Source organism: Bubalus kerabau, chromosome 23, assembly GCF_029407905.1.
Source record: "Bubalus kerabau isolate K-KA32 ecotype Philippines breed swamp buffalo chromosome 23, PCC_UOA_SB_1v2, whole genome shotgun sequence".
Classification (NCBI taxonomy): domain Eukaryota; kingdom Metazoa; phylum Chordata; class Mammalia; order Artiodactyla; family Bovidae; genus Bubalus; species Bubalus kerabau.
The window spans coordinates 37923811-37946253 of NC_073646.1; the positions used below are offsets into that span (position 1 = coordinate 37923811).

Here is a 22443-nt window from a genome sequence, read left to right on the forward strand (position 1 = left end):
GGTATTTCTCCCGGCAATCTTGATTCCAGCTTGTGCTTCATCCAGCCTGGCACTTCGCATGATGTACTCAGCATGTACTCAAATAAGCAGGGTGACAACATACAGCCTTGACGTACTCCTTTCCCAATTTGGAACCAGTCTGTTGTTCCATGTCTGATTCTAACTGTTGCTTCTTGACATGCACACTGATTTCTCAAGAGGCAGGTAAGGTAGTCTCGTATTCCTGTCTCTATGGGAATCTACCCTGAGGAAGAGCCAATTACAGGCAACAGGCTTCACTATAGGAGACTAGCTACCTGCTGTAAAGGCTTTTCTTAGGCTGTGACCAAAAGCTAAGCTATACAATCTGGCACATGGGCCTCGGACAATTTAAAATTATTAATAAACCCTTTGCTCACCAAAATGAATCCAGTGTGGGTCCTGAAGGGGACAGGATGCCAAGATAGATGCTTTAGTCTGATCATTCGAAGTGGCAATGTGATCTCTGCTCACCAAGATGAATGGCCACAGAGGCCCCCAAGCCATGCTGTCATCATGTGCCAATGATGCCACATCCACTGTGACACCTGATGGGGCAATAATGATTACCACAGACTGTTCAGAATCTTGCCAGAAGTTAAGCTCGTGAGAAGCAAGGGCTCACAGACTCCACCTCCCCAACCCCACTGCACTGCCTGGTAGACAACCCGGGTTGGAAGCAAGGATGTACTTAGGAAGTTAATCAGATCAGATCAGATCAGATCAGTCACTCAGTCATGTCCGACTCTTTGCAACCCCATGAATCGCAGCACGCCAGGCCTCCCTGTCCATCACCAACTCCCAGAGTTCACTCAGACTCACGTCCATCGAGTCAGTGATGCCATCCAGCCATCTCATCCTCTGTCATCCCCTTCTCCTCCTGCCCCCAATCCCTCCCAGCATCAGAGTCTTTTCCAATGAGTCAACTCTTCGCATGAGGTGGCCAAAGTACTGGACTTTCAGCTTTAGCATCATTCCTTCCAAAGAAATCCCAGGGCTGATCTCCTTCAGAATGGACTGGTTGGATCTCCCTGCAGTCCAAGGGACTCTCAAGAGTCTTCTCCAACACCACAGTTCAAAAGCGTCAATTCTTCGGCACTCAGCCTTCTTCACAGTCCAACTCTCACATCCATACATGACCACAGGAAAAACCATAGCCTTGACTAGACGAACCTTTGTTGGCACAGTAATGTCTCTGCTTTTGAATATGCTATCTAGGTTGGTCATAAGTTTCCTTCCAAGGAGTAAGCATCTTTTAGTTTCATGGCTGCAGTCACCATCTGCAGTGATAGGAGGTTAATGGGAGGGCACAAACCCTGTCCCTTCAGTCCCCACCCTCGAGGCCCCCAGGAGCTTCCCTTGTACCTCTGTGCCTTTGCCTTTTAGACCCTGAAGTTCTAAGCAGGCCTTCGGATCTTCCAGAAATTTATAAACAAAGATGAGCTAAGACAGTAGATGTAAATGACTTTATAACTCCTCTTCCAGCTCCGATCAGGTCTTCTATCACTTTGTTAACAAAAATCTAGATTTACCATCTTGCCGGATGCTGTGCTAGGGCCTATGGGAAAATACAAAGAGTAACAAGATCCCAACTGTCCTGAACTGTGTGCCCCTCACAAAATTCATGCACTGTACGCCCTACCCCCCATTGTGACTGTTTATGGCAACAGAGCCCTTAAGGTGGTGATTAAGGTTAAATGAGGTCATGAGGTTGGGTTCCTCAAGGTTAAGACTGCTGCTGCTGCTGCTGCTTAGTCGCTTAAGTCGTGTCCGACTGTGCGACCCCAGAGACGGCAGCCCACCAGGCTCCCCCGTCCCTGGAGTTCTCCAGGCAAGAACACTGGAGTGGGTTGCCATTTCCTTCTCCAATGCATGAAAGTGAAAAGTGAAAGTGAAGTCGCTCAGTCGTGTCCGACTCTTAGCGACCCCATGGACTGCAGCCTTCCAGGCTCCTCCATCCATGGGATTTTCCAGGCAAGAGTACTGGAGTGGGGTGCCATTAGTACCCTTTTAAGAAGAGGAGAGAGACACCGGGAGTGCAGAGGCATGGAGACAGGAAAGACCACAGTGAGAAGTCAGCCTTAGGCAAGCCCTGAGAGCTCTGAGAAACCCACCCTATGGACACCTCAGGACGTCTTGTCTTCAACGCCTTTCCTAATAGAACTCAAAATTCAGGGTAAGTCAAATCACTAAGTTGGGCTGGAAATTGGGGAGGGAAACGTGGAAGAGAAACACATCCTGCCGGGGGTACTAACCATACAGCTCCTCAGGGAACGGAAGGGCAGCAGACGCCACACGCCTGTAGGACAAACAGAACTGGTTCCGAAAAGATTACCGGAAGCCCGTCACGGTCCCACCCCCCACCCGCCTCTACCGGGAGCTCTACCCCCATAGGCGTCCTCTAGGAATCTAGGAGGTCTTTCGGTCTCCGTGGTTCCTCTATAAATTGAGGGAGTTTAAACCTCTTCCTCAGTCTAAGAAATACCTAGAAGCAGGTCCTCACTACTGAGAAAGAAGTGAGGGATCGATGGGGCGGAAGGTGCAGCTCCTAAGTTTTGAGAACTATTAATAGCACACGGTACCTGTTTCTAATGGCTCCTTCTGCAGGGAGAGGACCGCAGGCTGGTGACCTGGACCTGGTCACACGCAGATGGCTCTGATAATTTTGTGGGAAAGAAAACAAAAAACCTTTGACTGAATCAATCACAGTCTTCCTCCCTGCCCCAGTACTGTGGCAAACATTTCTGTAGAATTCAACCTTTGTGCTCCAGGCACCCATTTACTGCTGTAAATGGATGCAGGTTCTACTGTCCTGATCCAGATTGCTCTAACTTGCGTCAAACTGACCAGACAAAATATATGACTCCAGTGGTCTGTTTCCCTTCGCTTTTGGAGGTTTGCAAGGTAAGATGATGATGGATGTGATGATTGAGTAGCAGCAAAAAAAAAACTTCACAAATGTTCAGGTCATAAAACTCTTTTTTAAGTTTTTTTTTATGCAACTAAGAGATGTAAGACTCCAGGTTGGCACAGTTTTCAGCTCACTAAGGAGTTTCTGGCAATCAGAGGTGTTTTTAAAGGGAAGAGGCTGCCTCGGGATGCAATGAACCCATCGGTGGAAGGGTTTCATGTAGAAAGAAAGCTGCCAGGAAGTGGTCTCTCCAGTTCAACACAGTTATTAAGCACTTGCTGCATGCACATGTCTACAACTGAATGGTGATTCCTCCATTGAGTGGGAGGTTGAGTTTGACAGTCCCATCAAATCCTTTACAAGATTCTATTAATGTTTTTACCATTTGGATCAAAATCTTTTTCACATAAACTGACAAGAAGTTTCATCACTTCGTCATGTTTAATCATCTAAGACAGTATAGTTTGGTGCTTAAGAGCTTAGCTTTTGGAAGCAAAGTGACCGTGGTTCAAATACTCACTCTGCCACTTATTGGCTGTGTGACTTTGGGCAAATGAATTAACTGCTCTGAATGTCAAGTTTTTCTCAACTGTAAAATGAGGGTGCTATTAAGTGAAACCATCGCATAATGTGAGGATTAAATGAGGTGATCCACATAAAGCACTTAGCATGATGTTTAAAGCACGGTGGACATTAACACCAGGCTTTACTGAAGTTGTCATTCTCAATTGTCTTAAATCACCTTTAAGTCTTAATCACCTTTAGCTGTGTGATTGTTTGTAGATGATAAGTCTCCTTAAATGCTTCCAAGGAGGCCCTCTGACACTCATACATTACATTAAGTTGGTGGATATTTGCCCCGAGTGTCATTTTCTCTCTTTAAGCAATCAGTGGCTTTCAGCCAGAGCCACTCGATTCCACATTTTCATTTTGTTCCTCAAAACTTACCCAAATTGGTGTATCCCTTCTTATGTGTATTCCATCCCAGTTCACCAAAGTGAGTGTCTCCCAACTGAATGGCCACCACATGCCTGGGACTACTAGTGTTCTGCCCACCATTGGTGATGGGTCCTTGTTGCCTCGTGGTGAGTGGCCAGTCCATTCTTTCAGGACAATTCATGGCACCATACGTCTCAGATCAGGTTGCCTAAAGCAGAGCCTGAGACAAGCATTCAGACCCACGTAATTTGTTGAGGACAGGAAGGGGAGGAGGGGATGAGAGCACAGAGGACAAAAGAATGGATGGAGTCTGATAACCAAAGTCTTGCCTCTGCCCGATCCACAAAGGGTGGGTCTGGAGCATACTGCACCTGCTTCCCACCCGGAGGCAAGTGAATCAGCCTTTGTAACCCTGTATCTCCCGGCTTCTGCCCCTGACCTCGGACGTGGGGTAGCTCCTCTCAGCCGCACTTAAGTGCGCTGGTCACAGCCGCCTGCGCTTAAGTGCGCCGGTCGCAGCCGCCCGCATCCGAGGTCAGGGGCAGCGGTCGAGAGTGCCAGGCTGCGATGGCACAGGAACGGCCGATAAGAGCTACCCAAGTCCGAGGTCAGGGGTAGCAACCGAGAGGAGCTATCCCGCGTCCGAGGTCAGGGGTGGCGACCGGGAGGACCAACCCCACGTCCAGGGAAGGGGTGGCTGCGCGGGCGCAGGAGGGCCTAGAGGGGCTATCCCACGTTGAAGGTCAGGAAGGACGGCGGTGAGGAGATACCCCTCGTCCAACGTAAGGAGCAGTGGCTGCACTTTGCTGGAGCAGCCGTCAAGAGATACCCCACGCCCAAGATAAGAGAAACCCAAGTAAGATGGTAGGTGTTGCAAGAGGGCATCAGAGGACAGACACACTGAAACCATAATCACAGGAAACTGGTCAATCTAATCAGGCAATGGCACCCCACTCCAGTTGTCTCGCCTGGAAAATTCCATGGACAGAGGAGCCTGGTAGGCTGCAGTCCATGGGGTCGCTAAGAGTCGGACACGACTGAGCGACTTCACTTTCACTTTTCACTTTCATGCATTGGAGAAGGAAATGGCAACCCACTCCAGTGTTCTTCCTGGAGAACCCCAGGGACGGGGGAGCCTGGTGGGCTGCCGTCTCTGGGGTCACACAGAGTCGGACACAACTGAAGCGACTTAGCAGCAGCAGTCACACTAGGACCACAGCCTTGTCTAACTCAATGAAACCAAGCCATGCCTGTGGGACAACCCAAAATGGGCGGGTAATGGTGGAGAGATCTGACAGAATGTGGTCCACTGGAGAAGGGAATGGCAAACCACTTCAGTATTCTTGCCTTGAGAACCCCATGAACAGTATGAAAAGGCAAAATGATAGAATAATGAAAGAGAAACTCCCCAGGTCTGTGGGTGCCCAATATGCTTCTGGAGATCAGTGGAGAAATAACTCCAGAAAGAATGAAGGGATGGAGCCAAAGCAAACACAATACCCAGCTGTGGATGTGACTGGTGATAGAAGCAAGGGCTGATGCTGTAAAGAGCAATATTGCATAGGAACCTGGAATGTCAGGTCCATGAATCAAGGCAAACTGGAAGTGGTCAAACTAGAGATGGCAAGAGTGAATGTCAACATTCTAGGAATCAGCGAACTCAAATGGATTGGAATGGATGAATTTAACTCAGATGACCATTATATCTACTGCAGACAGGAATCCCTCAGAAGAAATGGAGTAGCCATCATGGTCAACTAAAGAGTCCGAAATGCAGTACTTGGATGCACTCTCAAAATGACAGAATGATCTCTGTTCATTTCCAAGGCAAACCATTCAATATCACAGTAATCCAAGTCTATGCCCCAACTAGTAACACTGAAGAAGCTGAAGTTGAATGGTTCTATGAAGACCTACAAGACCTTTTAGAACTAACACCCAAAAAAGATGTCCTTTTCATTATAGGGGACTGGAATGCAAAAGTAGGAGGTCAAGAAACACCTGGAGTAACAGGCAAATTTGGCCTTGGAATACGGAATGAAGCAGGGCAAAGACTAATAGAGTTTTGCCAAGAGAATGCACTGGTCATAGCAAACACCCTCTCCCAACAACACTAGAGAAGACTCTACACATGTACATCACCAGATGGTCAACACCAAAATCAGATTGATTATGTTCTTTGCAGCCAAAGACAAGAGAAGCTCTATACAGTCAACAAAAACAAGACCGGGAGCTGACTGGCTCAGATCATGAACTCCTTATTACCAAATTCAGACTTAAATTGAAGAAAGTAGGGAAAACCACTAGACCATTCACATATGACCTAAATCAAATCCCTTATGATTATACAGTGGAAGTGAGAAATAGATTTAAGGGCCTAGATCTGATACATAGAGTGCCTGATGAACTATGGAATGAGGTTCGTGACATTGTACAGGAGACAGGGATCAAGACCATCCCCGTGGAAAAGAAATGCAAAAAAGCAAAATGGCTGTCTGGGGGGGGGGGCGGCTTACAAATAGCTGTGAAAAGAAGAGAAGCGAAAAGCAAAGGAGAAAAGGAAAGATATAAGCATCTGAATGCAGAGTTCCAAAGAATAGCAAGAAGAGATAAGAAAGCCTTCTTCAGCGATCAATGCAAAGAAATAGAGGAAAACAACAGAATGGGAAAGACTAGAGATCTCTTCAAGAAGATTAGAGATACCAAGGGAACATTTCATGCAAAGATGGGCTTGATAAAGGACAGAAATGGTATGGACCTAACAGAAGCAGAAGATATTAAGAAGAGGTGGCAAGAATACACAGAAGAACTGTACAAAAAAGATCTTCACGACCCAGATAATCACGATGATGTGATCACTCACCTAGAGCCAGACATCCTGGAATGTGAAGTCCAGTGGGCCTTAGAAAGCATCACTACGAACAAAGCTAATGGAGGTGATGGAATTCCAATTGAGCTATTCCAAATCCTGAAAGATGATGCTGTGAAAGTACTGCACTCAATATGCCAGCAAATTTGGAAAACTCAGCAGTGTCCACAGGACTGGAAAAGGTCAGTTTTCATTCCAATCCCAAAGAAAGGCAATGCCAAAGAATGCTCAAACTACCATACAACTGCACTCATCTCACATGCTAGTAAAGTAATGCTCAAAATTCTCCAAGCCAGGCTTCAGCAATATGTGGAAAGTGAGCTTCCTGATGTTCAAGCTGGCAGAGGAACCAGAGATCAAATTGCCAACATCTGCTGGATCATGGAAAAAGCAAGAGAGTTCCAGAAAAACATCTATTTCTGCTTTATTGACTATGCCAAAGCCTTTGACTGTGTAGATCACAATAAACTGTGGAAAATTCTGAAAGAGATGGGAATACCAGACCACCTGACCTGCCTCTTGAGAAATCTGTATGCAGGTCAGGAAGCAACAGTTAGAACTGGACATGGAACAACAGACTGGTTCCAAATAGGAAAAGGAGTACGTCAAGGCTGTATATTGTCACCCTGCTTATTTAACTTCTATGCAGAGTACATCATGAGAAACGCTGGACTGGAAGAAACACAAGTTGGAATCAAGATCGCCAGAGAAATATCAATAACCTCAGATATGCAGATGACACCACCCTTATGGCAGAAAGTGAAGAGGAACTCAAAAGCCTCTTGATGAAAGTGAAAGTGGAGAGTGAAAAAGTTGGCTTAAAGCTCAACATTCAGAAAACAAAGATCATAGCATCCGGTCCCATCACTTCATGGGAAGTAGATGGGTAAACAGTGGAAACAGTGTCAGACTTTATTTTTCTGGGCTCCAAAATCACTGCAGATGACTGCAGCCAAGAAATTAAAAGACACTTACTCCTTGGAAGGAAAGTTATGACCAACCTAGACAGCATATTCAAAAGCAGAGATATTACTTTGCCAACAAAGGTCCATCTAGTCAAGGCTATGGTTTTTCCTGTGGTCATGTATGGATGTGAGAGTTGGACTGCGAAGAAGGCTGAGCACCAAAGAATTGATGCTTTTAAACTGTGGTGTTGGAGAAGACTCTTGAGAGTCCCTTGGACAGCAAGGAGATCCAACCAGTCCATTCTGAAGGAGATCAGCCCTGGGATTTCTTTGGAAGGAATGATGCTAAAGCTGAAACTCCAGTACTTTGGCCACCTCATGCAAAGAGTTGACTCATTGGAAAAGACTGTGATGCTGGGAGGGATTGGGGGCAGGAGGAGAAGGGGACAACAGAGGATGAGATTGTTGGATGGCATCACTGACTCGATGGACGTGAGTCTGGGTGAACTCCGGGAGTTGGTGATGGACAGGGAGGCCTGGCGTGCTGTGATTCATGGGGGTCGCAAAGAGTCGGACACGACTGAGCGACTGAACTCAACTGAACTGAACCCTGTATCAGCCAGTCATTGGCTGGGAGGGGCGGGCAGCTGACTCCTAGGTGGGGCAGCTCTCTTCACATGAGCCTCCAGAGAACTGGGCAAGCTGTGAGCACCTGGCGGCCAACACTCAAGAGAAGCTGGGAGACAGGTATGGCAGCCTGGTAAAGGGGACCTGGCCTGGGCACCAGTGCACACACACACAATGAACAGGTATTCATTAGGTGTTTATTGTAATTCAGGCCATCAGCAGAAGCAGGACTTCAGCGGTGCCCCAAAGCCTCTCACCATCTCTCTAGCAAACAGATTCCGGTTAACCCTCTTCCATGTCATCATCTTTCCCCCACCACTCCTTCTGAGACCTTTCCGAAAGGCAGGGCGTACCAGACCAGGACCTCCCTGCTTCTATGAATGTTTACTTTCAAATCCAGTGGCAACCCAAGTTGAAACTCATTCTTTATCCACTATCTTATGGGGGAGATCCATCTCAGGGCAACTGGGAGTTGGCACACATACTGCTTGGACCACAACTCAATTCTCAATTCGATTTGGTCCAACTCCTTCTGTGGATAAAGCCACCCTCATTTGTTTGGTAACAGAATAAAAACCAGTCCACAGCCTAGCCTGTCAGCTCTATTACACAAAGGTCCCACTCCCCTCTCCCTAAGACGTGACAGACCAACAGTTTCTCCTGAATTTACAAACATAACTTCTCTTCTACTAGCTAACCGTGGTGCTAGGAGAATCAAAGACAAAACAAAAAGGTAGAGTGTGTTTCATGGAGAATTTGTTGACTGAATAAGGCAGTAAGAACACATACCATCTAGCCTCTGAACCTCGTTTTTGCCCAGATATTAATACTTTAAAAATCAATTTATTTTCAAAGGTTTTAAAATACTCAAGATGGGAATGACACCTGGAGCATTCCGGTGGCTGGCATTACCACTAAGGTTTGTTGCTGAGATACCAACACCAAGATCATGCTGAAATTTCTCTCTTTCACTGTGCTCTTCCCTGAATAGATTAGCTGTCAATGCAGAAACTACAAATGAAGCTTATTTCTACTGAGTTCATGAGGCTTCTCCCAGTGTCAATGTTCTTAGATTCACGTGAAGAATGAGTGCCTTCTGAAGGCTTCCCCCCACCCACTGTATCGTTCTCTTTCATCTAGACTCTTGCACATGAAGATGTAAATGAAAGCATTTCCCAATGGGAAAGCAGATCTGTACTTGCTGTGGATGCTCCAGTGTCCTAAGTTCTAACTGAAGGATCTCAACGTATCTGGTAGGTTTGATGGCTACGCTGAAGAAGATGCTTGAGGTTGTGACTACATTAGTTATAGGAATAGGGTTACTCTTCAGAAAGGCGTCTCTAAAATTGTGTAAGAGCTGTTCTATGATAGGAACCTCTAGACACTTCAGGTCTTTATGGGATCTGTCCTCTCGTGACTTCTCAGATGTTTAAAGAGGCTACAACTCCAACTGAAACTCATGCCGCATTCTTTACACTGAAAGGGTTTCTCACCAGTGTGGATCCTCTGATGTTGATTGAGATGTGACTGCAGAGCAAAGCCTCTGCCACATTCATTACACTGATGGGCTTTCAGGCTGGAATAGCTTTTAGGATGTTGTTTGATGTGGGGACACTGGCCAATGCTTTCTCCACATAGATCACATTTATAGGTTTTCTCTGCAGTATGAGTTCTGTAATGCTGAATGAGGTCTGAACTATAATGAAAGGCTTTGCCACACACGTCACACTTGTAAGGCTGCTCCTGCAACTCAATCTTCTTATCTTCGATCACCGTTAAGTTCCAGCTGTATGCTTCCTCGCAAACACCATTCTGTTCACTTTTCTGGCCCATGTGGAGCACCTGATGTTCAATGAGGCTAACGTACTGAAAAAAGACTTCTCCGCATTCATGACACTGGTGGGACTTCTCTCTCGAGTGGAGCCTCAGATGCCCAGCAAGGTGTGAACGTCTCCCGAAGCCTTTCCCACACTCGTTACACTTAAAGGGCCTCTCCCCGCTGTGCACACTCTGATGTTGAACCAGGTGGGACCTCACTCTAAAGGCTTTCCCACACAAGGGGCAGGTGTAGGGCTTCTCCCCAGTGTGGACCCGCTGATGCTGAGTCAGGTGCACACGTTGATTGTAGCTTTTCCCACACTCGTCGCACCTAAATGGTTTCTCCCCGGTGTGTATTCGCTGATGCTGGATAAGATGTGCGCTCTGAATAAAGCTCTTCCCGCATTCGTTACATTTATGGGGTCTCTCTCCAGTGGAGGGCTTTTTGTGGGCATAGGTGACTTCGCTGAAATTCATCCTCTTTGAAGAGGGCTGTCCTAGTATCTCTTTCATGGGCATTCCCTGCTTTCTCTCCAACTTGCCCTGGTGCTCGTGGCCTTCTCCAAAATCTTGAACTGGAGACACATTTCTTTGGAGTCTACCTGTGGGTTCCATGTCCGCTTCTGAAAACTCTGAAATTTTCTTCTTAACATTCAGTTTTGTATTCTTACTTCTTCTATTGCCACCTGCAAAAGTCAAGAGGAAATGAAAATGTTATCAGTCCTTTTATGGAAGAAAAGGAAACTATCAGGAAAAAGGATAATCAAATGAAACTATGATGTAATAGAAGTAATGGAGAAGTAATGTAATAGGAGGAGGGGAGCATGTGTGTGTTTTGGTGTCTGTTCAGTGAACAAGATAAAGAATAGAGAGCTTACTTGGAAGGGTGATGAGAAAGACTGAGGACAGATAGTTATAGGGAAAAGCCAAACACGTTATTACACAGAGAGGAGAGAAAGGAATTCTGACATGGGAGAGGCGGTAGGAAATGTGGAAGGGATCCTCACCCCAATATGAGTCATGGAAAGAGAATGAGACAGAACAAAGATACACAACTAGATGGTGAGAACTGATGAAGACCTGAAGAATGGGAAGCAAAGGCATATGAGGGGGACATGGAGTTGGAAGAATATCCAATTAGGAGCCAGGAAAAAAGAGAAATGAGCCAGAAGAAATGTCGGGAGTTCCCTGGTGGTCCAGTGGCGAAGACTCTGCACTCCCAATGCAGGGGGCCAGATTCAGTCCCTGGTCATGGAACTAAACCCCACATGCTGAGACTGAGAGTTCAAATGCACAACTAAGACCCAGAGCAGCCAAATAAATATTTTAAAAAAGCAAACCATACAGTACAAGTGATAATAAAACAGAGGTACCTCTCCGTCCCTGCCTAGTACAACTGCCACCATCCCCACACCGTCTGTCCGATGGTTCTAAGCTGATAAAACATTTCCTGCATTGTTTATGCTCCGAAGACCAACCGCTCACACCTACATCTTTGGGATTTCTCTCTGAAGTGGCGCTTGAGGTGCTCGATCAGGTGCGAGTGGCGCCCGAAGCTCTTCCCGCACTCAGGGCAGCCGTAGGGCCGCTCACCGCTGTGCACGCTGTGATGCTGGACCAGGTGGGAGCTGACGCGGAAGGCCTTGCCGCACACCTGGCACGTGTAGGGCTTCTCGCCGGTGTGGACACGCTGGTGCTGGGTGAGGTGCACGCGCTGGTTGTAGCTCTTCCCACACTCGCCACACTTGAAGGGCTTCTCGCCCGTGTGGATTCGCCGGTGCTGGATGAAGTTGGAGGCCTGCAGGAAGAACTTCCCGCAGTCATTACACCTGTGCCCCCTCTCGCCGCTGGTGGGTGGCTTCCGGGTCACGTCGGTGATGGCCCTGAGCTCTCTCTTCTGGGGAGGGGTCTGCCTTGATCTCCCCACTGGCGGGTGGACCTGCCACCTTTCTACCATGCTGTGAAGGTCACTAACTTCTCCAAACTCTTGACTCAGGGGAATAATTCTTTCAGGGCCTCCTGAAGTCATCCAGGATGACTCAGCTTCATCAGAAATCTGCTTTACTGTGAGTTCCACGTTGTCGTTTCTGGACTCATAATCTGAGATGACAGAGGGAAAATGGAAACATTAGCTTACTCCCTGCATTCAGGAATAGAGGAAAACTACATGAAACCAACAAGTGCAAGCAAGGCACAACTTTGTAAAGCCATCTGCAAAATGACTTCACAATACAGACATGGGATGAGGATCAGTGAAGTTGGAAACTGAGGTAGGAAAGGGAAGACAGAGCCAGCAGGAATGGATCAATGGGATGAGATTGGAAGAGCAGTCATTTCATTTAAGGACAATGACTTCCTCTTGGTACAGGACTTCCGTCCAGTAGCTGTTTGTGAACACCTGTGCTAACTATTCTCAGTAAAATCTGATGCTGGGTGATGTTGCTAACCCAGTCCTCACCTTCCCCTTCCTATTCATTCACAGCCTGGAGAAGAAAAAGGATCTCTCTAGCTTTTTCAGTCCCCAAAGAATCTCAGTTTGGTGTGAATCAGTCTCAAGGGAAAAAAGCATTCTTTCTACACCCGGAGAGGCCCTACGATTGTTGAGAGCTGGGTCACCGTTAGGTGGTCGTTGATGAAAGAAACACTTAAAAGGCTGCAGTCCATTCCCTGTGTAACTGGATCAGCAACACGTATTTCACTCAAAACATGGGAATTTAATAGAGTCTGTAAAGATAAACTTTCAGTGGTTAACAAAAATAGGAATGTTTCTTTAAAGGCTAGAGAGATAGATCATAGCCCATTGAGAACTTTCTAAAAAGATTTTTTGTAAAGAGAAAAATTGTTTTTAAACATTATATAAAACCTTCCTGGCACCCTGTCTGGCATCCTGTGTTTCTAAGGTTGGCTAGTTTCCTACTCATTCTTCTCAACAGCTACATCAAAATGTTTGATCCTGGTCCAGGAAGATCCCACATCCCACAGGCTATTGAGCCTGTGCCCTCGAGCCCGTGCTCTGCAATGAGAGAAGCTACTGCAGTGAGAAGCCCACACACAACTGGAGAGCAGCAACTAGAGAAAAGCCTACGTGGCAATGAAGACCCAGCACAGCCAAACAATGAATGAATTAACTAACTAAAAAAAAAAAAAGGAATTCAAAACAGCTTGGAAAATAATATGCAGAAGAAGTGTGCCAAGTTCTGCAACTCTGAAACCCATTAAATACCTATAAAGTGATTGAAAAAGATAAAACAATACTGACTTAAATTAGACCAAGAAATTAATTTTAAAAGTAGGGAACGAAAGAAATTTGCATCGAATATATTTATACTACATAACCAATTCCTTGAGACTACCACTAAGATCGCAATAGACAAGTAAGCAGAGGGCATGTGCAAATAACTCAAAGAAAATACAAATATGTATCAATAGTAATAAAGGAAATAGAAAATCTGAAAGAGCAGTAGGAAATGTTCCTTTTTAAATAAAAGCCTGTGAGTGCACTAAACCCTCAGACAATGTAAACTGGGATAATGCTTTTCAAAAGAAATTTGGGCTTATAGTGGATGGATTCCATCTAAAGTCCACCAGCGTGCCTGACAGTCACTCTTCCAAAAGAATTCATTCAAAAGAGGCTACAAGCCATAAGCTTCAAAATATTTACCATAGTGCTGAGGTTTTCTATAATTGCTCCAGGCAGCACAGCCAAATATTAGTTTCCAAGATCATTAACTTAGAAATAGGTTGAAAATCTCATCTGGGGCACAAAATTCAAGAAGGGATAAGACATGTGAAATGCAGATGCCAAGGCAAATGTAACACAGGTACGAGTGATCTGAGAATAGCAATGGAGTGAATTAGCCATCCATGCATGTGCTGTGCTGTGCTTAGTTGCTCAGTCATGTCCAACTCTTTGCGACCCTGTGGACTGTAGCCCACCAGGCTCCTCTGTCCATGGGGATTCTCCAGGCAAGACTACTGGAGTGGGTTGCCACACCCTCCTCCAGGGCATCTTCCCGACCCAGGGATCGAACCCAGGTCTCTGGCACTGCAGGCAGATTCTGTACCGTCTGAGCCATCAAGGAAGCCCAATGGAGTGAACTAGCCAACCATACATGAGGGGGAAGAAAAAGAAGAATGCTACTGAAAAATTCTAATAACTACTTCACCAAACGGTTATTCAGCAAAGTCTGAGATGCTCCTCAAATGAGAATTACTCAGTTAACAAGGACTCAATTTGTCAAGGAACAGAGAATGATCACTACTACAAATCTATTAAGATCCAATTTTGTAGTTTTAAGCTAAACATAATATTTGCCCAATTGCAAATACTATCCCCAAAGCACTATCAGTTCTCCATTGTTCTCCTGGCATGCTCCGTCATGTCCAATTCTTTACAACCCCATGGACTGTAGCCCGCCAGGCTCCTCTGTCCATGGAATCTTCCAGACAAGAATACTGGAGTGGGTTGCCATTTCCTACTCCAATCATACTCTTACTATGATGGAAATAATCAGAATAAGCTGAATAAGAAAAAAAAAGAGAGAGAGAAATGGAGAAAGCTGATTTACTCTCACAGAAAAACAAAATAACCAAAGTCATAGCAATTACATACGTACGTGTATAACAACCACTGTGCTGTACACCCGAAACTAACACGACACTGTTAACCAACTATATCCGATATAAAATAAAATTTAAATAAATAAATATAACAGGCATGCTTTTATTGGACATGCTAGAAATACTCTTTATGGATAACAAAATGAAGATGTCCTACACCACACAAATGAAATCATTCTTACCCATGGAAGTCATACTCCCATAATTCTCCTTCCGGTCATTCCTATACAGGGACTTCTGAGACTGGTCCAAATGTCCCCATTCTTCCAGGATGAAGGACACAGCCACGTCAGCCACATCTTCAATTTTCACCAACTTCTGAAACACGAGATCGCCACTAAATCCCTATTCCCTAGGCTCGGAGGGGAGGGACTGTGCTTCACGGAGGGTGGGGGGAGCAGAACAGGAAAAGACAGTGACCACAAACCCAGACGAGCCCCGTCTCTGGTTAAAGAGATAGAACCCTGATACAGTCAGGCTTAAGGCAGCTACATGCCCAAGAACCGACGTGGTCCCTTGACATGGGCACAGGGACGCCGGCTTACCTGGGACCCAGTGGAGAGGAGAGAGGCTGTCAGCTCCTGGCTGTCCTTCAGGGGAAGGGAGGAAACTTGGAGAGCAGGAAGCGCTGAGAGGGGAGAAAAAGAGGAGTCTGTGAGAATCTCTGCCCGGTTCCGACTTCCATCATGTTCTGCTTTTTCTCAAGAAACCACCATGGTGCCCTGTGGCACTGAGGCCACATTCTTCTGCTTGGCCGTCACGACGTTCTACACTCTGGATAGAGTGTAGATAGTCCCGCTGCTGACTGGGGATGGGACTATTCCCCTAGAAAGGATGCTCTCTGCCCTGCCAAGGTCAGACCTCGTCACCTCAAAGAATCTCCACAGGCCCACATCTTCCATGAAGCTGAAGCACCGCCAAGAGCCCAGGGCTTCTCGAGCTCTAAGGTGCAAACACATCACCTGGGGGTCTTGGCACAGGGCAGATTCTGCCTCAAGGGTAACGGGGTGTTCCCCATATTGTGCATTTCTAACTAGCCAGAAGGTGATGCTGGCACTGCCGCTCTTGGGACCACACGTGGATCATCAGCAAGGCCTTAGTCCACACTCCCTTCAAAACATGACTGTGGTTGGTTTATAGACAGCCGACTAGTTTGCGTCCTAGTTGGTCTACAAGTAAGTCTACTCTGTGTGTTATGAGAACAGGCAGATAAAGTAAATCTTGCCTTCCGAAACCTCACTGTCTGATGGGCAGGGCTGACTGGAAGCCTTACTGCCAGCACAGGGCAGAGAGCATTATCCTCAAGGTTCACCCAAGTTCCAGAAGGAACAGAGCGGGGGCATCTGCAGAGTGGACAGCAGGAGGTGGGAGCAGCAGGAAAGCCTTTCAGCAGGAAGTGACTCTGGAAGGAGGGGTGGGATGGACCGAGGTGGGATAGAGGTGCCTTCCCAGTACAGTGACCCACACGTGCAATGCCTGGAGGGTCTGGTCTCTAGATCCTGGTGACCATCTGACCCTCTGCGGTCACCTCTGCTGCTCCTTTGTCTGAGATTCATGGTGCATCCGGACCTGCCTCGTGCACCCTGACCTGGACAGATCCACATGCTATCAACCTTTCACCTGTTGACTCAGACCTTCCTGTGGTGTCCCAGGTCCTAGAGATGTATTAATATATGCATATGGAGCCTGCTTGTGTCCAAGGACTAGGAAGATGAGCAAAGACCCAAAAAAGAGGAGACAATGGTTAGAGATGAAAGCCAGAAACAGAGATGGATCTGAACCCAGCAGTGTGGCTAGAGTCAAAATGAGACGTGAAAGAAAGGGATAAACATAGTCTATACTGAAGCAGTAATTATGAATATAGACTACTTTCCAATATAACTGGAATAATTAGAATAACTACATCCTAAATAAGTCCACTCATATTTTTTGAAGTTCCTGTGAAACCCACTGTTTCTAGCTTTTAAGAAAATGACCTTGGCCCTCTCAAGCTCAAATGAGTCCCAGGGACAGAAAACTAGCCCTCAGTGCTATCAAAGGCATGAGGGTGCAGCCTGCCCCAGAGCGTCAAACCAACCACCCAATCCAGTATTTTCTGTTGGAATAAGCAAACTGGCTGGGTCTGGCCAATAGGGCAGAAAAGAGAAGCAACACAAAAGAGTTGGACATGACTTAGCAACTAAACAACACAATCAATATGGGGTCCCACCTCCAATCCGGATGGTACATAAATCAGATCATCTTACTAAATCTTAAAAATTCTAAATTCTAAAATATATCCAGGGACTTCCTTGATGGTCCAGTGGTTAAAACTCTGTGTTTCCAATGCAGGGGACATGGGTTCAATCCCTGGTTGGAGTACAAGGATCCCATAGGCAGCAGGGCTAGGCCAAATAAAAAAAGAAAGAAACTCTATCCCATATCAAGAGATTCTGATTAGAGATGACAGACTTGTGGACATATATCCTCATAAATGAGATACTAGGTATGCACTTTTCCTCCTTGACGTGTCTCATAGAGGTTAGTAACAATGAGGTGAGGGTGAGAGGGATTGAAGGAGAGAAAGAGAGGTCAGATGCTCTAAAGGTCCTTGTGAAACACAGCTTAAAATCAGGTTTCACATGAATGGCCCAACAGCCAGAAGTGCAGTTAGGACTGGAGGGCTTTGTCAACATGAGCCTTAGGACAACAAAATGAATGAGGGAGAGTTGGAAAACCATTGCAAAACCACAATGATACTTTCATAAAAGACTTCTAGATCTTTTAACAGTACCTGTACTTAGACTTGTCTTCAGCCGCAATATAGGTTTCACATGGCCCTGGATATTAGTACAGCTCCTAGCCGGCCTCCAAGCTGACCAAGGACTCGATTCCCCGCCCCCACCCTTCCCAACCTCCAGATGATGCTAACTGCGGAGAGGCTGCCCAGACCTAGGTCTCTCGCTACAAAACAGCTTACCCACACAGCCAGGATGCCCACACCCATCCCACGGAAGCCCAGATTCTAACCGTCTTCCTCCAGAAGATGACACTCCTGTGGCTCATGTTCGGCCTGGGGATCCACAGGCAGAAGCTGGTGACTGAAGGACTCGGGCCCGGCTCCAGGTGGCACACTCTTCGGAGGAAGCCCTTCAGGACACGCCACAATCTGCCAATCACAACCACATTAATCAGCACGTTATAGGAAGGGCTAAGAAAGAGTCAGATATACAGATGACACCACCCTTATGGCAGAAAGCGAAGAACTAAAGAGCCTCTTGATGAAAGTGAAAGAGGTCAGTGAAAAAGTTGGCTTAAAGCTCAACATTCAGAAAACTAAGATCAGGGCATCTGGTCCCATCACTTCATGAGAAATAGATGGGGAAACAGTGGAAAGAGTGACAGACTTTATTTTGGGGGGCTCCAAAATCACTGCAGATGGTGACTGCAGCCATGAAATTAAAAGACACTTACTCCTTGGAAGAAAAGTTATGACCAACTTAGACAGCATATTCAAAAGCAGAGACATTACTTTGCCAACAAAGGTCTGTCTAGTGAAGGCTATTTTTCCAGTAGTCATGTATGGATATGACTATATCCATACATATAAAGAAAGCTGAATGCCTAAGAATCGATGCTTTTGAACTGTGATGTTGGAGCAGACTCTTGAGAGTCCCTTGGACTGCAAGGAGATCCAACCAGTCCATTCTCAAGGAGATCAGTCCTGAATATTCATTGGAAGGACTAATGTTGAAGCTGAAACTCCAATACTTTGGCCACCTGATGTGAAGAACTGATTCATTTGAAAAGACCCTGATGCTAGGAAAGACTGAAGGCAGGAGGAGAAGGGGACGACAGAGGATGAGATGGTTGGATGTCATCACTGACTCAATGGACGTGAGTCTGAGTAAACTCAGAGTTGGTGATAGACAGGGAGGGCTGGAGTGCTGCAGTCCAGGGGGTCGCAAAGAGTCGGACACAACTAAGCGACTAAAGTTAACTGAACTGAAGAAAGAGCCCAGCAAGTTCACATTATTCTTTCATTCATTCCTTGCCCAAGTATTACCTGTGTGTCTACAACCATCCGGGACTAATTACACAGTGGCTGAATAAACATGGCCTATGTCTAGTTGAAGACAACTTCCATTAAATACACTGACACACAAATAAATACAAAATTATAAGCTGTGTTACATGTCAGAAAGGAGAAGAATGTGATGCCGTGAGGCAGAACAGATGAGACCTATGTTAGACTGGGCAGCCAACGAAGGCTTTTCTGAGGAGGTGTCACTGAAGGCAACACTTGGAGGATGAAAGAAGTCAGCCAGGAGAAAAGTGAGGAGTGACCCAGGCAGATAGAGTGACATACTCAAAGACTGTCAGGCCCAAAGCCAGAGTTGGCCAAGTTTAGTCAAGTGGGAAAAAAAAAGAGAAATGAGCTTGGAAAGATCAACACAGGACTCAACAATCACACTCAGAGACCCAGAAGACCAGGTTCAAGTGGGACAGACAAATGCCAAGACTGGGGCTAGTGCATGACTGGTGTGTATCTCTACAATCTGTCTCTTCTGGAAAGTACTAGCTCAATGGCATCGAAGCAGGTAATCAGATCCTGTTTTGAGATAGAATTGCTCTCCCCGCCTCTCACCTTCCCTTATGTTTCAAAAGCACTTTCAATTTTAACCCTCCTGGTCCTGACAAAACACAGCACAGGAATTACATTAAGAGTGGCTAGGGACTTCCCTGGGGGTCCAGTGGTTAAGATTCTGCACTTCCGATGCAGGGGTGAGGGTTCGCCCCCTGGTCAGGGAACTAAAATCCTACATGCTGCAAAGCCAGAAAAAAAAAAGGCTGCTCCAAGACAGAGAGGACAAGCAGAGTTTAAAAAAAAAAAGAAAGGGGAAAAAAAAAAAGAGACGGCTGCCACACAGTTGTGGCAAATATGACTCTGCATGGAAGTGTGTGTCTCCTTTCGGACCTGCTCAGGCAAGTGAAGAAAATGCCAAGTAGGTCAAACGGTACCTGGGGACCAGAGAAGCGAAGTAGCCCCAGAGGTCCCCTGAGAAGCGGACAGAGAAACCCAGGAGGAGGGACAGAGGATACAGCCTGGGAAAAGGCTTGCCAGAGACAAGAACTACCTGGAGATAAAGATGAGGAGCAATGTCAGGGATACAAAGGGCAGGAAGGGACAAAGGCAAACACAGTGAGCTGAGCAGGCTCTTAGGAAAACCCACACCTCTGGGCCTCAAATCCCTGATTCCCACCCAGAAATGATCTGAGTGTTCCTTTCACAGATGGGGTGCATGTTGCAATGACAGAGGTCGATGTGTAATACCTGCTGTAAATCCTCCATTTAAAAACGCTCTTGGGGGACTTCGCTGGTGGTCCAGAGGCTACGATTCTGCACTCCCAGCATGCAGGGCCCGGGTTTGAGCCCAGGTCAGGGAACTAGACCCCACATGCCACAATTAAAGATATCACATGCCACAGCTAAGACCCAGCACAGCCAAATAAGTATTTTAAAAATAAATAAAAATGCTTTTTGCTTTAAACTAGGCTTTTGAATATTTATTACTATAAAAGAGTAGGGTAAAGTTTGTCCGCAAGTCAGTTAGTGTTAGTGTTACTAACTCAGTCTTGAGTTAGTGTTACTTACTCAGTCTTGTCTGACTCTTAAAGACCCCATGGACTGTAGCCTACCAGGATCCTCTGTCCATGGCATTCTCCAGGCAAGAATACTGGAGTGGGTAGCCATTCCCTTCTCCAGGGGATCTTCCCAACCCAGGGACTGAACCCAGGTTTCCTGCACTGCAGGCAGACTCTTTACCATTTCAGGCACCAAAGGAATAACCAAATGGCACCAAGAATCTTTACTTCTTGTCCTAACAGAAGCAATAAAAAGATTCAAACACTCCTGTCTGCAAGACAAACATTCAGTTCAGCTGCAGGGTCTGGCAGAGGGTCTACTGTAGCCCCCTTTGCTGCCCCCTTGCCTCGTGGGGTGAGCCAGCCCACGATCTGAAGAACCTGAGGATGCTCTGGAACACTGACACCTGAAGGTTCTGGAACACCCTGACCCAGAAGAGAAGAAGAATGAGGCTGGTCCCGTACAATGAAGGACAATGGCTATGAAGAATGAGGCAGCTTCTCTGGCTTCAAACTCATAGACCTAGGATCCCATAATTTTTGTTTCTTTGCTATCAAAAAAGAAAAATTAAAGTTTCAGAGAATGTGGGCCTACCAACAGGAGGGAAGTAGAAAGTCAGGTGATAAATGAGTAAGAAAGGGTAAGAAATGACAAAGGAAGAGAAGAAGAACAATGTAAAGATACAGATCCTCCCTTAAATGAACATCTGATTTCAGGCCATCCCAACAAAAATATCAACAGGATTTTTGGGGTGGTAGAAGGTAAGTATTCTAAAGTTCACATGGAAAAAAGAAAACATTGGGGAAAAAAATTTGGAAGGGAGAAGAGCAGACCTATTGAATACCAAAACACTTTGCAGAGCTCAAATAATTAAAATACTGATATGTGAACAGACAGTAAGACAATAAAATAAAATAAAAAGAACAGAAATGGACCCAAATACATGGAAAAATTTGGTATTTAATAAAGATGACATTTCAATCAGACAAGGAAAAAAGGGGACTGCTTGCTGGGACAACTTGATAGACATCTGGAAAAAAAAACCGAGCTATAAACACCGCAAACACACCACTGAAAAATGAATTCCAGAAAGATCGATCATGTCAAAGGGTCAAACAAAAACAATAACATACAATGGAGAAGAAACAATGAGAAAGGTTTCTTATAATACTGTAGCAGAGACAGCCTTTCTAACTATGGTACAAAATCCAGAAATCATAAATTAAAAGATTTAAACTGCATAAAAAGGAAAAAGAAAAACCAGCAAAGCAAAAAAATCTCCATAAGTAATGACAAACAACAAAAGGAGGAAATAACTCTTGCAACTCAGATGGCAGATCCAGTGCTTGCTTTTTCTAATAGGTGAATATAAACAGAGTTCACAAAAAAGGGTATATGCACAGCCTTTTAAAATATGTACAGCGATCAAGCTCACTCATAGTAAGAAAAAAATGCATGTTACACTTGCAAATGGAATACTGCGTCTTTCAGATTGGCGACAATCTCAAAGTTGGATAACACTGTGATACCAGGCTTTGAGCAAAAAACTTCTCTGATACATGGCTGCTGGGGATATAAATTGGTATAACCTCTCCAGAGGGCAATCTGTCAACAACTATCCAAACTACAAATGCGTACGGCCTCTGAGCCAACAACTGACTTCTCAGTTTTGATTCTACAACTAATGATGGATGGAAAGGATATTCGTGGCAGCAAAGTTTGTTAAAGATTCAGAGACAATCTAAAGGAACAACTTAAATAGCCTTAAATTATTGTACGTCCATACAATGGAACACAATGCAGTTTCAAAGAGTGAGGCAGCACTCTATGCACTGACATAGAACAAGCCAAGATACACTATAAGAAAAAAAGCTGGGACTTCCCTGGTAGTCCAGTGGTTAAAGAACCTGTCATGCAATGCAAGGGACATGGGTTCAATCCCTTGTCCGGGAACTAAGATCCCACATGCCAAGGAGCAACTAAGACCGGGCACAACTACTTAAGCCCACACTATCTGGAGCCCACACCACACAACTAGAGTCCATGCACAACTAAAAGATCCCGTGTGCTCCGGTGAAGACCCAACACAGTCAAACAAAAAAGTTTTTAA

General features: G+C 45.7%; 1 protein-coding gene across 7 annotated transcripts in view; it reads right to left on the bottom strand.

Annotated features, from left to right (window-relative positions):
- Positions 1 to 8446: 8446 nt before the first annotated feature.
- The window catches only part of ZKSCAN5 (zinc finger with KRAB and SCAN domains 5), a 46158-nt gene continuing 32161 nt past the window's right edge, over positions 8447 to 22443 (bottom strand). For 6 of the 7 annotated variants that reach the window (XM_055561969.1, XM_055561966.1, XM_055561964.1 and 3 more), the window contains exons 3-7: positions 17717 to 17855; positions 15253 to 15335; positions 14890 to 15025; positions 11579 to 12187; positions 8447 to 10773 (exon numbers count right to left, since the gene is read on the bottom strand). In XM_055561969.1, coding sequence (XP_055417944.1) covers positions 9656 to 10773; positions 11579 to 12187; positions 14890 to 15025; positions 15253 to 15335; positions 17717 to 17855 — 2085 coding nt within the window. In that variant the 3' untranslated portion in view covers positions 8447 to 9655. The remainder of the gene's footprint in view (positions 10774 to 11578; positions 12188 to 14889; positions 15026 to 15252; positions 15336 to 17716; positions 17856 to 22443) is intronic. The other variant, XM_055561970.1, reaches the window with a different exon arrangement.